Source organism: Acartia tonsa, chromosome 1 (assembly GCF_053477335.1).
Source record: "Acartia tonsa isolate MP-2025a chromosome 1, ASM5347733v1, whole genome shotgun sequence".
In the NCBI taxonomy this organism is placed as follows: domain Eukaryota; kingdom Metazoa; phylum Arthropoda; class Copepoda; order Calanoida; family Acartiidae; genus Acartia; species Acartia tonsa.
The window spans coordinates 51,361,684-51,379,377 of record NC_137260.1 but is presented as its reverse complement, the minus strand read 5'-3'; the positions used below and the strand labels follow the sequence as shown (position 1 = coordinate 51,379,377).

The following is a 17,694-nucleotide window of genomic DNA, read 5'->3' as shown; positions in this document are numbered from 1 at the left end:
AAAAAATTTCAACCCGAAAAATCAATGAAAAACTTTGGATACTTTAAAGAACTTTTGATTGTTTGGCTCAAATGAGAAATGATTAAAAAATTTACCAATAACTTAAATGGGTTAGTTTTGTTAATCAGCATTAAGGATTTATTTTGGCATACCTACTTTTTTGTGTCAATTTTATAAAAGTAAAAATTAAATTGTGTTATTGACAATAATATAATATATTAACAGAACTTCTTTTCATTTAGATATCATTGATGAACAATGACTGGGATATGACCAAGGCTGCGACCTCATTCAAATAAACACCTAGTGATATTTCAGTACTTTTATACTTTATACATACAATATTATTAAGGGTTTCATAGAAAAAGGTTACCTAGGTTTTTTTTTAATTCTTCGATTCTTTTCCCTTATGAAGCATTAAACAGTTTTATACAAATTAAATTCCCTTTTCATCTCAAAAGACACATTAGAAATGTAAAATCTTGATTCTAAATGAGGAGTTTTAATTTTTAAACCTTTTTCTTAAAACCCTATAAAATATTTTCTACTCTAATATTCATACCTATTACCTATGCCACATTAACTAAACAGTAACCAAAATATTTAAATTAATATGCAATATTATTATACATACACACACACACACATCTATGTAGTACACAATAACTTTCTATAAAAGTAAACTCTTGTAGCTGATTTTATATGTAACAATATACTTATTCATATGATTCTGCAGTAATGTAAGTAATTTATAACAATGGAAAATAGAAAACTGAAAGATTTTTTTTTTATTAATTAAACTTTGACAATCTTTATGCTCATGTTTTAAAAAAGCAAAAAAATCTTTTGACATCAAATATTTGGTATTAACTTCCTCTGATTATCTAAGCTGACTAATAATATAAATATGTTATCAAATATTGTGTAAGAATTATTGCAGTATGGCTTTGAAACCGATTAATTTCCGCTGGATTAAAACCGGTTCTAAGCCATACTGAAAAATCATGTATCGTATCGTATTTTATCCAGCTTTCTACGAATATAAAGATATACAATTATAAGATTAAAACCAGTTTTGTTAGCCAGTGCCATCGGTATATCGGGGCTGACAACACTAGTTTTAATCTTAAAATTGTTCATTTTTAAATCCGCGGAAAGCTTTAATACGATTCGATATATAACTGTTACTTATCTAAATAGTTTGAATTTTATTTATATATACTGACTCCTAGGTTTGGTGTTAATAGAGAATAATAATTTTAAAACTAGAATCTAATGAATCATCTCCCATTTATTAGTGAATATTAGAACTAGACATAATCATTTTATTATAGTAGACGAGATCTGATTTCTTTTCTTTTCGTACAAAATTTATGAATCTTTATAAGTTAAGTTCTATTGTTTATGTTTCTCTATTTGATTAAGATAATTTATAAACCTAAATTATTAAGTGGCGAGAGCTAAAGGGGACTATGCACGAAAGAGAGCAAGTAGATTTAAGAAACTTCCAGACGTGAATCTGAGTATTTTTTTGGTGATTATACTAGTTCATGTTTGTTATATGGACTTTTACCATAGTATATTCGCCAATAAAAAAAAACGCATGTTTGCTGTTAGAAGGTGTTTAAAATCACTTACTCTAGTTGGTGCATAGTCCCCTTTCAACAATTGAGTCAAAATAATTTTTTTTGGCACAATCTGTTGTCAAATTACACTCTCGTTATTTATAGATTGTAAGATTGTTTGGTGATAAAGATATTTAAGAAAATTAAACCTATATATGACAATTATTTTAGGCCATATTTAGACAATTTTATGTGATTATTTTATCTAAATGCTCAGTTATTTTACAAGGATTTTATTTGTAAGGCCATTTGATTTATTTCAACTCCAAATTTGGTCTTCCTTGAAACATAAAAAGCCTAATGCTGTATAAATGTGCCAATCCTTGATTTTATTTCTAAACTTTTTCATCGAAAATCATTATGATAGCTGCTAGTCTTTTTTCTTACTCTACCTAAAATGTTGTATCCCTTACTGTTGTGGATTAATCGATTAAGTGCATTTTTAATATAAAAAGGGTGTCTATTTTTCACTGCATATGCTAAAATTTAAAAAAATTACAATTTAAATTTTCAATAACTCTTAATATTGTTTCAACTCACAGATATCAGCCTTTTTACTAAATGCTTTAAATAGTTTTTATTTCTCAATACTAAAGCTTGGACCTTAAGCTGGCCCTGGTGCTAGCATACATAAGTGTCTCGTCCTACTCCATGACTACTTAGGTCCAAACACTAAGAAACTATGGCTACACACACACACAATAGTTTTTATACTTGTATAACTAAAAATAATACATTTTGGTGCATTTAGTGATAGATTATCCAATCCCCTAAATTAACTAACAAACAAAAAACAATCTTAAGAAGTGATATTTCTTCTTATTTTCTATTGGTGAACTTTTATACTATTAATGTAGGTGCACAATATTTAGAAATGTGATTAAACCATTTTATCACCTCTACCCAGGATAAAAAGTACCTGGATTCTGAAGAATAATTACATACCTATTTTTTTAAAAGATTTTTTAGCAAAATCTGTAAAATCAGTTGTAAAAAAAGAAAAAAATATTTTTTCTTCGAATTCCAGTACTTTTTATTCCTGAATCTACCCTCGTAAAGAATCGGGACCAAGTGCCTTTTCTTTTCAAAATTTTATATGTGCTGTTTTTCAGCTGTTTTACACATATTGTATCAACTCTTTTCATAACAATTTTGACGACAATTCGACAATAGGAATTTTCTAAATATTTACAAGAAACAAAATTTTACCTCAAACCTAAAAAAATACCTGCTAAATGATTTTTATATTAAGTAAGCATAAGACATTTAATTTTTCTCTATTAATGGTTGTATTTTATATTTGAATGTAATATAAGGCAGCTACCTAGCCAGTGAACCTAACTATGCATAAAGAATCGTTTGTAAAAATCAAATAGTTAAATGCCTAACATTAGAGATAATCAAGTGTAGAATTTTATAGAAACTTAGACATATAAATCAAGTAAAAAAACTATAATTATGTAAAGAAAATTTTAATTTTATTGTTTTTAATATTTCTCGTAGTCCCAGCTTGCTTTGCTATAATTAGTTGTAATAATATTATTGTAATTAAGCTTTGCATTACTCACCGCCTTATTATCTAAAACAATCTACCAAATTATTTTAATTTGTAGATTTTTTAATTTTGAAGATATTAAAATGTTTATTATATTCTAGAATTAATGAAAGAATGGTATACAAATATTTCTAGAAAATATTTAAGTAAGACACAATTTTAAATATTTATCATTCTTTTATTAATTCAAATTGATCTGATACTTATGCTTAATCTTTTTGCACTTTTTAAATATTATTTTGAATTTGGGGCAAAATTTTAAGTTTGAATTCTTAGTTATTTTTGAATCTCATTTATAAAAAGGTTTGTGTTATTTAAATCAAAACTGCACTAAATTTTATCAAATAAAATTGCATAAATATAAATGTGTTATTGTTTAATAAGGGTTTTAAAGCATAGCTAGCTAATCTAAGATTCACTTTGTCCAATCATTGCTCTGCCATAGTCATGATGGTCTGTAACATATGGCTGATGTAAACGACATTAACGTCAGGTCCAACAACCTAGGATAACACCCAGGGTATTAGTTTATGTAACAGACAACCAACTCTTTCATAAAATAACTTTTGTCTGAAAGTCCTAACTGAGCTTGGTAATGTTTTTGGCCAAGGAATTCCCCTTACTCTAACTATTAATGTTGCGCATCTGACATAGAAGCAATAGGAACCATGATTAACATCTTTCGTTATGATGCGGTATTGAGCAGAAATTCGAACCTATCATCTACCCGAAGACGAGCGAACGCGCTACGTGTTAAGCAACGGTCGTTTTTTTTTTATGCAGAGCCCGAAAAGACAATTTTTCTAGCAGAGCCTGGATCGCATTTTTAGAGCAAAGCCGACCAAAAAAGCCTGTCATACGTCGCCGTTTTCAAATTATTTTGTAATTTCGTCTTTAAGAATTAAAATTATTGATCTTCTCAAACGCATGCTTTTGTGTTAAAGATGCTGATTTTATAAACTAATATGTATATAGATTACGGGCTTTTGGAGGATATCTTTAGCTATTTATATATGGAATGCATTAAAACTGTAAAATTTGACAAATTAATTCGTAGGATGGGCAAAACTTCTGGAATTTGATAACATTCCTAAATAATTACACATTTTTTTCTAGACAATGACATTAAAGCATTAATTTAGCAATTTGGGTGAATTTTTTTTTTTGGTTTAAGCCAGATAGTGGCGTGCAGAGGAATTTGCTAGGATTAAACCAAAATCGAGGGGGGTGTGAGCTTTAAGAGTCTGTATTTAATACAACAAGAGGGGTGTGTTTTCAGTGTTAGGGGGGTGGATACAACCTTTATTAGTTAAAAGTATGTGTTGCTTTTTACCTTGACACTCCCCTTGGCTGTAATATGGGAGTGTGGACACTTTTTAAGGGGGGGGGGGGGGTGGATACATTAAGTACGACTGCAACAGCCGTGCGGCCTATAATGGCCACGTCGCAGCAGCTTAGATAAAAGAAGTCGTCTCAGAAGCCACACAAAATCTACAGCCACCATCGTATGTCAATCGCACAGCTTAATTTTTTCCAGTCACAGGCTCAGAAATATGTACGCGTCTGCCAAACCTTGAATTGAGGTCAAAATGACAAATAGTTCAAGTGTATTTAAAATATTTGACAATTTACTATTTTCATAATGAAAATGCATAAGAAAATATTTGATGGTATTTTGTACTATTTTGATACACACGTTCTCATAATCGTTGGCTTACAACTTTAGGGACTACTTTAAACAGCGTTGCGGAGCTGTTTGATTTTGGTGCGCCTTTGAAAATAACGGCTCCGGATTTGGCTCCGGCTTCACCCTAAAATAAAATAAAAATTAACATATTTTTTTTGCCAAGTCTATTTTTGACTTTTGAAGGTTTTAAAAGTGCAATTTTTGATAAAAATGGACTTAAAAAACCTAAAAAAGGCATTTACACACGACACAACAGAGTTACCAAATTAGTAAAAATCTCTTTTTTAGCTAACCCGGAGCCGTTTTTGAACGAAATGCCGGCTCCAGCAATATATAGCGGCTCAACAATGCTGACTTTAAATCTTTATGGGTTGCAAATTGGGAAAGGTGAACCGACAAACATGCTAGGTGGACAAATATTACAGATTTTGCAGCGAGATTTGTATGACGTTAGCAGCTTTTAAACCTCAATTAAAAACTTTGAACAAATTCAGTTTTTTTACTTATGTCCCTTTTCTTAATGGGACTACCAATTAGTTTTGTTCTCATCTATACACTACACAACTAAAATAATTTTTATGAAATCAGAAATCTAACGTATTATTTTGTCTATTGGTTTTACATTTCTTTTTATATACTCCCATAATATTATTTTAGATTTATTTTGCTTGTTGGTTATACCTTATTCCTGGTTTTTTATACTGTTTCCTTTTACTATCTTTATGCAACCACAGTCCCACAAAATATTACTTTTTATTAATATAAAATATGAAGAAATAAATCTTCTCTTCATACTGGGCGAAATTTTGATCATTTCAAAAGTTATCTATAGACAAAAACATTAGAAAATCACATGAAATAAGATAAACTGATGCCAGCTTGAGCTTATACAATAACGAAATTAATTCGGGAAAAAAAATCTCGAAACCTATACATGGTTTTCAGCTGTCGTTGTGGGGGAGTGGGGGCAACACATAGTAAAATGGACGACCTCTTCATTTGCCCCCAAAATTTTATTTAAGATTTATTTCACTTGTTGGTTATACCTTATAACTGCACTAATGCCATAAAAAATATAAATTTTAGATTTACTGAAGAAAATGAATGTGAAATTTTGTGTTTTTGTCATAAGTGTATTTGTCATGGCAAGTTCAAACACTCCTTTTACAACTTATTCTTTTGTTAAAAAGGATTTGATAGGTAAACCTATAAGTTTTATAATATAAGCGTATGTTAAAGATAATAATTTCAAATACTATAAAAGGTTACCCTAGACTTATTTTAGGATTTTGCATTTTGTCATCTTAAATAGTTCCATATAATTGACGCAACCTGAAAAGAAATAATAGTTATTATAGCATCGTATTATAGACATCTTTCCGCGAATATGAAAATGAACAATTATAAGGTTGAAAGAGCCATGGCCTTAAGTACCTTGGGAAATGCTATGTATAATTTTTCAGTATGGCTGAGAACCGGTTCTAATCCAGCGGATATTAATCGGTTTCGTAGCCATACTGGAAACTTTATTTACAAATCTCGATAGGTTTTAAACGGACGGACGGAAGACCCTAATTATGGGAAAAGCTTTAACTGAAATTTGCATTTAAAGACCGAAAAAATTTAAAAGAATCAATAAGACATCAAGTTAGACTCACATTCAAAAATATTTTGAATCAGCTTATACCGACATAACAACGAAATTAATGCGAAAAAATCACGAACCCTATACGTAATTTTTAGCTAGTGGTGGGAGGCAACACTAGTAGAATTGACGACCTTTTTATCTGCCCCACAAATATTATTTTAGTTTTATTTCGCTTTTTGGTTATACCTTACTCCTAAATTTGAATAATTTATTATCAAGTGCCCCTGACAAAGATGCATGTAACCAAAGTTATCAATGGCTTCACAGATTGTGCTAGAACATGTTATCATCTCAAAAATGAGTGCTATGGATTGAAATATGACCATGACAAGGTGGGTCAAGCATTTTAGCTTAAAAAGAGAACACAGTGTTTTAAAAATATTAGATTTCACAACCTTCCCTTTCAAATCAGTGGCGTGCACACCAAACATTTTTATACCCCCCTGCACCAAAATCGAGGGGAGGGGGTGTATAACAGACAACAAGAGGTGTGTTATTTTTACTGTCGGAGGTCACCCTTAGCTACACCCTTTACCACACTAAAGTCAAACTAGTGTCCTGTGATTCGTAAATTAACAAGCAAATTTTCATCACTTTGGGGATGTGCTTTGATAATTTGCGTTTGTTCAAGCCTACTTGCCTATATTTGTGCTAGGAAAGGTGTGACTTGTATACAACCGAGTGTACTGCAAAAACACAAAAGTTTCCAATTGTAAACAACACTGAAAATGTTATGGTTTTTCAAGGTTAGCTAATTTGTTTCCATACTTAATTTATTATTTTTATCAAAATGTAAAATTCATCCACCAGCCAAGACAATCACCAAAAAGTGGACAGGTGAATGAGAGACATAATTCACTTTTATCAAATTTTTGCTATTAAAATTTTTGGGTATAGTCCCTTTCGTAGCAACGCCACTTAAGGGGCGATTCGTCGTATTTTCGAAATAGCTGTTGATAGGTTATTTTAGGTTATATTGAATTAGGTGATTGCCCCACAGGGGCTAGAAATAGGAGAAAAGCTAGTGTGAAAATACGAAGAAACGCCACTTAAGGGGCGTTGCTACGAAAGGGACTATACCCAAAAAAAAATTTATACAAAGACTTGTTATTTAAGTTCAGCGTTTGTCCTCCTACTCCATTTGACAACATGTATCAGTTGATCTCCACTTTTTCTGTTAAACTTGTGCCTAATCCTAGCACAAATTAATCTGCAAAATCTATATTTCATTTTTATTTTGAGTTTCAACATTCTGCAGGCTAGCTGCACAAATATTTTTTGACATATAATACGCTCCCTTCAAAAAAGATTTCCTGCCGCTATTTTATTCATATTATATTATAATTCTATAATAGTAGCGGGTTCGCCCCTAGAGGTTTAAGTTAGTTTCAAAAATAGTTATGGTCTTAGGTTTACCCTTTCTACAATAATTATAAACCTTCCCTGGACCTATGAAAATCTTCACTGTAAATGAGAACCATATCGTTCTAGCAGTTGGCGAGATCTTAAGCTACACAAAGACAGACAAACATCCTGATACTTCTATATAATGATATTATCAATTTAGAGAACTGTGCACCTACAGATACAGATGGATGGAGTTGTTGTACCAGTAATTCTATCTGCAGACTGACAGGAGGAGATTGTGATTATGACAGTGATTGTGCAGGTTTAATGGATATAGGATATACGTAGATATAGCGACAGGGGAAAATTTGTCGTCAATTTCGCTTGCTAATATGGACCTCATTTATTGGTTAGTTCGTAGGAGGGGCGGGGATTAATGGGGGTATCGTTATTTTAGCCAGATGCGAGCACCACTTTATCAGAGTACATAAAAAATGGTGCAACATTCAAGCAGTAATAATATATCGATTGCGTAGCAACTTTATAATACTAGGGGATTAACGTTCCATTCTTATGTCATGGAAGGTAAAACAAATCTATTACATTCCAATCCTATCAATTAAATAAAAAGTTAGATTTCCTCGTTATGAAAAGCATTTAATTTAGTTCAAGCAATACATATTTAAAAGGGTACTACGTCCAACCCTAGATACGTCAAACAGTAGATGCGACAAACGCTAGACAAGCAAACCCTCGAAACGACATACCCTAGATACGACAAACGCTAGATTTTTCCCAAAGGCGACAAACACTAGAATTATCAATTCTCTTATATAAAGTTATAAGCTTTTTGTCTGTAGCAAAGGATCTTACAAACCATTGAACCAATATAGTTCTTCTTTGCAATGAAGCTTTATATATGTCCATATATATCTACTGTTTGACGAATCTAGTGTTTGACGTAGTACCATTTAAAAGATATGTCAAATTATTGATAATCCACATGTCTTCTTCAGGTGATCTGATGTGTGGTACAGATAACTGCCCCTACCCATGTAAGAAAAATCATTTTCGTATCGCAGCTACTCTGTAATTTATAATTGTGGCATGTTCGTTGCTTTCATTCTTTCTGTTTCGATCACTAAAGCTTCATAATATTACCATTACAGAACAGTTTATTTTTCTAAATTTATTCATTAATTAATTATTAATTAAGTATTATTCAATTTATATTTTGTGCTTCGCTTCTTTCTTATTATTGATTCTTGTTCTACAATATTTATCTTTTTTTAGATGGAAAATATTTCAAAGATTCTGACTGCTGTTATAAGCCATGTCCCATTGCTTAGAAGATCGCGCAAATTCAATAATTACCAAAGTCTGCTAACAGTCAATCGACTTACTTTAAATTTTCTATTACTTTGCGATAAATCATTACTTACAAATTATATTTTGATTTTGTTCTCATTTGAATAAGCCTTATAAGTTTAGACATAAATGACAATATTAATATAAGCTCTAAAATGATAGGGTAGGGGAACACTTAATAGAGTGTCTGAATTCAAAAGCAGAATAAAAACCAAATTGAATGTAATTTTCTTGCAAAAGGGGGATGCAACCATCTCGTAATCAATGTATAAATGGCACTTAGAATTCGAATTTCGATCTGAAATTTTGCATGAGTAATCCTTGGTAGGTCTATTTTCCCTAAATCGAATAAAAAGTTAGAAAAGTAACGACTAACGGCTGGCGGCTCAGCCGTTTAGCCATTTTTAAGCTATTTTGAAGGTAAATCCATCACGAAACCTATCTCCACATAATACTCTTTCCCGCTCTAAAACGGTTCTAGCCGGTAGTTGCTGGTACTATAAATCTAAAAAATGAATTTTTGTATCATTTCACATGATTTAAAGCAAAAATATGTTTCAAAAGTTGATTCCTACGTAATTTATGACAGATTTACCCTAAAAATAGCCAAAAAAAACGGCTAAAACTTATTCTAAGTGCCATTTATACATTGATTACGAGATGGTTGCATAACCCCCCCCTTGATTAAATAATAGATATTGATCAAGGATATACCTACATTTTTGACACTTTCTACAGGAATCATCATGTCAAGTTTCAAAACGAAAAGACAATTCTAGAAGGCACAAAATAATGGTAAAAAGTTTGAAAATCAACATGTTTTAAATGGACCTACATTCTTAAAACTTTGACTGTTTTTCTGTCAAAAATATTGTATCAACTAATTTCTATTAAAGCTTTAAAAATCAAGAATCTATTTCTATGTCTTGTATCTCTTATTTATTGTGTTGAATAAAACTGAAACTATGACTAAACCATTTCACTTCATACGTCTTTTTTTTTCATTTTTCTGATTTTAATTAAAAGTTTCTACAGTGATATTCTATTCTAATTGTTTTTGGTTTGTAATAAATATGATAAAAAAAGGTTATTTTCTTTCATTGTTCCTTTTTCACTTGATCTTTATACGAGCAGCTTAGGATAATTTTATTCTTGTTTGCAAGATACATTTCTCATACAAATGGACAGTTTGAACGGCGTTATTGAATAAATTCTTACATAATAAATATAATCAAATTCACAGACAAAAACATTAATCGTGAGAATTTTCAAAAGCAAAGATTTTATAAATACTAATAATTAACTAGTAACTTTGGCCCATGTCTTAAAGGGATTTAACAAATACGGCCAGGGGAAGGAGAGTGACGGTGTCGCTCTCCTCCCCCTTCCATATCGTTTAAAACTTTTCCTGAACCAGTATAAAACATTCATGAAAATTTTGCAATAAACTGTTCTGTCGTTTACGAGGTGTTTACAGTTTAGGATAGATAGTTAGTTAGCTATTCTAACAACCAATTCTACAAAAAAAAAATCACGAAACCTTTGAAAGTATGGTGGGGGTATATTTTTTTTCTTTTATGTAACTGAAGAGGGGTGGGTAAAAAGGGGAGGAAAAGGGAACGGGGTTGTGGGAAAATTTTCCTTTATAATTGTTTGTCAGAATATCATTCCCTTTTCCTTGGTTAGTAAGGAATAGCTGGTGTTACAGATACAGCATAAGTACAGAAAAACGTTGCTTTAAAACTTTAACTAATTATGAATAAAATTTATAATGATTAAAACAATGCCAAATGCAAACATATATACATTTATATACAAGGAATCATAAGTCAAATAGTAGTGAAGCTTTTGCAAAGAGAGGTTGAATATAATTAAATGTAATGATGTAATTTTTTTAAATAAGATATTTTCTCTTAGTTATTTTATCTGTATATTTCCCTTTTAAAATTTATGGGTTTTCTTTATATTTTTAACATATTTTGTTATGATGAGATTCGAACCTTATTAATGATAGTATTAGCTGACCATAAGTTGTAGAGTAGCCTCACTTCTAAAAACACGTAATTATAATGTTCGCAAATAAATATAGAAAGCCTAAATGATCAGTCACTGAAACTAACCAAAAAGAACCAAAGTGTAGGAACAATACAATCATATTAATGTTTAGAATGTGTGAATACTATCGTACGAAATGACAGATTTTTAGACTTGAAGTCCGCTGTAAACAGTTGAATATCTTTGCTTGTAAAATTATCTTTATTACCTATTTTGGGCTGGATTCTCGTTCGATTTCAAATGATAATCTAGAGAACCCAAGGGCATCATCCGCTTGTAATGGGGTGCAATACTCCACTCAATACCCACTGGTGGATATTAGGTTAAGTAATATTCAACAGACAACCAACCCTTTAATTGCACGACCTTTGTCTGAGAAGTGTCCATGCTAATAGGTTGCGCCTGTTTATGGGCCAGGGCATTCGAACCTATCACCTTCCCTACGACGAGCGGATGCGCTACGTGTTGGGTAACGGTTGCGGGTTTGTAAAATTATTTCATTGTGTATGATAAGATTGCATCTAATGTGGCTAAATATAAACAAAACTTAGTAAGGTAGATATTTCCTTTTGGGTAATTGTGTCTGATTGTCTATCTAGGGTATTATATCTATTGTTGGTATGATATTGACCAGTGCCAGACAAATGATATAACAATGTATCATTATGCGTTGCAATTCAATATTTATAATAATAACAAAAATCCCGTTTTCTTTGCCTTACATAATATTACATATGTATGTATGTTATTGTTGTGCTTCCGCGAGTATTCATGTTTTTTGTAGCAAAGCCACTCTTTAACTAACCTGGCTAACCGGTTTCCTACAAAGTGTCGACCGAGCCCAATCTGAACCACTTTTGAACCACTTTTGATTCCTGTGACGTAATTTAAATGAGGGAGATGAGAGAAGTGGGAAAGAAAACCCTTAAAAAAGAGATGAAGAATCCCTCATTTTTATTACGTAACATGAATCAGAAGTGGTATAGATTCGGCTTCGTCCAAAGTGTCAATTACAGACCCCCCACCCCTCGTTTCGAAATATTTTTGGGAGGGGTTAGTTTTTGTTTGTCAGTTTAAATTTAGGTTAGGTTGTATTGGGTACAAAAAAAGCCCCGCAAAGTTAGGGCACCCCAGTAATAAATCCCACAAGGTTAGGGACTCCCTCAAGGGTTAAGCATAAAGAAAAAACTTGCTGCTTGCTAGGCACTCTGTGTGTATTTGTCAAGTTTTAGGGAAACGTGATATATTCATCTGAAAATTTTTGTGAAGATTTCTTTTGGTCACAGATAAGCACCATACTTTGATAATAGGCTGTGAGTGTGCATAACTCTTATAAGCAAATATAACTTTCTCAGGTGCTATTAAAGATAGAGCATTTTTGTTTTCTGATTATTTTAACCATTTTTGCTTCCTTACTAATGGATGTTATAATACTTGTTTTATAAACATTCACCTGACCAAGAAATAAATTTTATTTTTGAATATTAAGTCTAGTTAATAGTCTCACCGCTTTTTAACTGATTTTATTTTTTTTACTTTACAGTTCATATTTTCTGCTTTGTTTTTAAGGCAATTATTCTAAGTTCCTTTTTTTGATTGAAAAAACTTCTATTTTATCAAACTATAAAATGATTTTATCCCCAAAAATATTATCTTCTGCTCATTAACATGCACAGTTAGGACTCTCAGAAAAAAACATGTAATCAAAGAGTTGGTTATGGCTTACTTCAACTAATTTAAAAAAGAAACCTCAATATCTGGAGGGTAAATTTCAATGTTACAAATTAAAAACTTGGACTTACCTTTTAATAATTACTGAAACCCGATACACATATGATTGCAGCTTTCAAAATGTAATAAGACAGATATTTAAAACCACTGTGAGAAATAATTATCCCCTGCAGGGCCTTTTGGCAGCACGTATTATGGATACCATTGTTTGGGAATACTTCATGTTTTCAGTATTTTTTTTTCTAGCTAGCTTCGAAAGCGTCTGAGCTTTTTTTAAAGCAAACAAAATATCGGGGGGTGGAAGAGGGTAGGTATTGATTCTAATTTAATGTATTATTCGAATCAAAGTCGACACTTTACTTTCAACTTTAGTTTTGAAAAGAAAAAGGAGGTTTTTTTTAGTGAGAGGGATAATTTTTTCAATGGCGTTTCTCTTGGGCGGATGGAAGTACCCTCTCCCAAAATAGTTAAGAAGCTTCACTGAAAAGGAGAACCATATCGGCTCAGTCGTTAGTGAGATCTTTCGCTACAGATAAAAAAACTTACTATTTAATGTAACTAGCGGCTTCGCCCCTAGCCTCTAGGGGCTTTGCCCCAAGAGGTTTGATCAAACTAATTTTTAGTATTTTAGATTTAAAAGAAAAATTTTAAAAAAATATAAGTTTTTTGGGGAGGATTTTTTTTTTTTGGGGGGGGGGGGGTTAGTCAACCCCACTATTTTAATTTTAGTTTAAAAAAGAAAAAAAAAATTTTTTTTGGGGGGGGGATATTTTTCTATTTTTGGGGGGGTTGGGGGTGTGTTTGTACATATGCCTATATTGGTAAAGTATCCATATCCTAACAAGAGAAATCATCACTTGAAAAATTTCCCCTTTACTAAATCGTATTAGGAATCAATATTTTTAAAAATTTGGTTATATGATAATGATGTTTAAAACAAAGCTTTCTGGCAATGGTTATAGAGTTGCTATGCTTTCTAAACTGTGCCTGCTGTTACAGGAATAATAATGCCAAGTTTAAATCAAATCTAACATATCAAATTAACTATAGCAATCCGTAGCAAAGCATACTGTAGAACAGAAATTCTATAGAAAATCATAAGAAATAAACAGTTTATTTTTATGTAACCAATTATTATTTAATTAATACAAATTGTAATTCTTTTTAAATATAAACTAGTTATGATAGAGTGTAAGAAAGTAAAATTTTAAAGCTTTAAAAAAATCAAAATTCTTAATTGTTTTTTATAGTATGTAGTAGTAACAACGTTGTGTACATATACAGGGTGTCCTACGTAATCTGTAATCTCAGGGAGGGAAGGAATCATTTGACTGTTAATCACACCCAAAGTTTATGAATACGTTTTCAAATTAATGGCTTGAAAACTTTGGGTACTTTTAATAAATTTTGATTGGTTGGTTCATTAAGTTGAGTGTTTAAACTTTCTAAACCAATATTTTTAATCTGTGAAAGGGTAAATTTGTCTATTATCATTGAAATCGCAGATAAATTTATTGTCAATGTCTTACAATTTCATGTATAAATTATAAAAATGATGAACTGCATTAGACTAAGTGGCCAGCTGTTTAGCCAATAGCCTTTGTCAAAGCTGTGCAATCAAATATTGTCTTTCGTCTGAACCAATAGGAACTAGGATTGAGAGCTGCAGTCGCAGACACAATTTAGCAGCAGATACGCAGCTAAAATTACAGCTGCAGTTTATAATCTACCAGTAATACATCATTATTAGAATCATAGAGGAGCTCTGCTACCAATAAAAAAAAAGAATTCGTTGGACACCATTTATGTACATATAATATGTTTTATATGGATATACGTTAATACGGAGCCTGGTCGGCTTCCTGTATAATTAAGTGGTCAGAATCCTTCCGTATCCATATTTGGCAGGGGGTGGGGGGTGGGGGGCACCACACACACATGGAGATGTGGGGCTGGGGAGAGTAAGGGGTTGGGCAGTTAAACCGCCATTGCATTGTTTGTTTATTGGCTTGCGTCCCAATAATTATGTAACTGGTTACAATTATTGCAGAATTTTTTTTGTTTAGTTTTGCATATTTTAAAATACTGTCGTTTGCTTTGCCAATTAGTAACATCAAGTCGACGATAGTTTAAAAAAAAAATTTGAATTTTTTTATGGTTTTGGCAAATTTGACAAATCCAGTTATTTACAGTATCAAACATACATAGTTTATTATTTCACGATCAGCTACGCCCCTGTCCTCTAGAATCCTCAAGCTTACAAGCAAAAAGTTCTAATAATGAGCATACCAAGTAGATATAGCTCGGTCCAGTGGTTTCTTTTTTTTACATAAACCTTACAACTATATATTTAAGGATAAAAATCAAACTTTTGTTTCCCAACAAAACTCAAAATTGTCGTCCTAATGTTCCTTACAAATTTCTAGACGTCTTAAAATTATTCAACAATAGATTTAAACTTTTTTGACCAGCCAATTTTATTGCAACACTCTGTAAACATTTTGACACGACTTATAGACATATAGTTCATAACTTCATTATCAAAACACACACCCCTCACACACACACACACACACACATACACACATACTAACACACACACACACACACTTGCCTAGTTATTATCTAATGGTAAACAGTTATGACATAGCATCATGAAATCACTTAATCATCTGACCATAATTGTTTTTGTCAAAAAATTTTATTTTATAACAATATATATCCCCTGTTATAGATAAAGTAGTATTGTTTTTTATATGTCCTCAAATATCTCGTCCACCACTTAACTGATTGAGATATTTTAGGAAATCATTACATAAGTGCTAGGATGGTTTAGTTTATTTACTTTCCTTTTATACATAGCCCATTAGAGGCTTGGGAAGCAGCCGCTACTTAATAATGAGAATCTTTTTTCTAAAGAGATAAAAAAATAGCTGCTCCAACTGATTTGTGCTTTTAAGAAAAACTTTATACAACCCTTGGAATGGTTTTCAGCCATTTTCTTTCAACAAAGAAAAATGAAGTTGACAAAATAGGAAAAAAGTAAGAGGGAAAGATAATGGCACTAAATCTCTACTCCCACGATTCACTTTCATCTAGCTCATTTTTAATTGAACTGTATAACTTAGAGTATCTTCGCTATTTAAAAACAAGAATAAAAATATCCGTAGGCAGCAAATCAATGTTTATTGGTACAGGGAATTATCACCAGAAAATCAGATGTCTGTCTTAAATAGCAGCTGAGAAAATCACATTTCTTTCATTGCGCTAAGGACTTATAAGATTTCAGAGTAGCTTTGCTACTATCAAGACATTAAAATTGTGTCTGAATCTGTTATATTGACAAACAATTACTAAAGTTGTATCTATTGTTTTTCAATCAAACCATAAAAATACAGTTTGATGTCAACTTGTATTTTATGGTCTATTTGACCAACTTGTCATAAAGTTATTTGATATAATTTTTATTGATTTATAAAATCAAACAGGGATGATAACATTTCCAAAAGCGAAGCTCCACTAATTATCAAATACAGAGTTGCAGCTATCTTAATTTTTGATAATATAATTGCTTAAATCCATAATGCGTAATTAGAGAAGTGAATTCTATTCCTTATCGTCATTGGAATAACCATTTAAAGGAAAATTATTTGATATGTGACTTATTTGACTAGCGGCTATGCCCCTAGAGGTCTCTAGGGTAACTTGAGGTTTGGGGAGAGTTCTTTTTTTTCTAGGACAAATTTCCCGTGGGAGGGTGGCGTTAACCTCCCCGAAAATAATTATAAACCTTCCCAGGACCTATGAAAAGCTACACTGAAAAGTAGAAAAGGTTCAGCGGTTACATAGATCCTTCGGTAAATACAGAAACACAGACAGACAAAGATCATGTTACTTTTATATAAGGATATAAGCTAGCCTATATAGACGAACATACTAAACGTAGAAAAGTTTCGCTTGTATGTACTATCACTTTATATATTGACCTGTTTTAAAACAGTTATTAACATCAACAACAAACAGCCATTGCGTGATAAATAACTATTTCCTGTTCTTAAATTTTACAACACTTTTTTTCTGGAAATTACTTGCAGTCTTTTATGGAATACATTTAATCTTTACTGTTGAAAACCAGTAAGATTATATACATTATATGTTATTTCAGATAGAAAGAAAAGATTTCAAAAATTTAAGTATATATTTAGTATTGCAAAAATCTTTTGTCATTATTATCTCTATGAAAATTGAAAAAACATGAAACTTTAAGTTTAAAATAAATAATAATTAAAGTAAAAAAAAGTTTTTTTATATTTAGTAGCATTTTTTTGATAAAGCCCCTGCCCCAGCTAACATCTTGTGCACGCTTTAGTGGTAAGAATCGGTTTTATTTCTTGGATCTTACACCAGATTACCATATACTCTAATAAATTGAATCTTTTAGCTGGCTGAAGTAACAATCCCCCCTTTGTCCCCCTCGCATCCTACTCCCATCACCTCTCATCCTACTGAATGAATGAACCTAAATTGGCGACAATTTTCCCCCTGTATTAAAATCAATGTCTATTCTACATTAATTGTGATAAGATACATGTAGACCATAAATGGGATAATGTTAACCATGCGTATTGGTTATACTTGATCATTTTGTCTTACTGTAGGGCGCATAGCGTAGTTTTTT

The 17,694-nt window shown here is 31.5% G+C and overlaps 2 protein-coding genes and 1 long non-coding RNA gene across 3 annotated transcripts in view; 2 read left to right on the top strand and 1 right to left on the bottom strand.

Annotated features, from left to right (window-relative positions):
• The window catches only part of Ack-like (activated Cdc42 kinase-like), a 178,206-nt gene extending 176,128 nt beyond the window's left edge, over positions 1-2,078 (top strand). Inside the window, exon 13 of the mRNA XM_080175422.1 lies at positions 243-2,078. Within this exon, the coding sequence (XP_080031548.1) occupies positions 243-299 (57 nt within the window). The 3' untranslated portion in view covers positions 300-2,078. The remainder of the gene's footprint in view (positions 1-242) is intronic.
• The window catches only part of LOC145330791 (ribosome biogenesis protein BOP1 homolog), a 92,232-nt gene that overhangs the window by 44,998 nt on the left and 29,540 nt on the right, over positions 1-17,694 (bottom strand). The window lies entirely within an intron of this gene.
• LOC145327959 (uncharacterized) lies at positions 7,249-9,265 on the top strand. The gene is made up of 4 exons (XR_013882292.1): positions 7,249-7,261; positions 8,083-8,184; positions 8,879-8,917; positions 9,156-9,265. It is a non-coding gene; the product is annotated as an uncharacterized LOC145327959 (long non-coding RNA).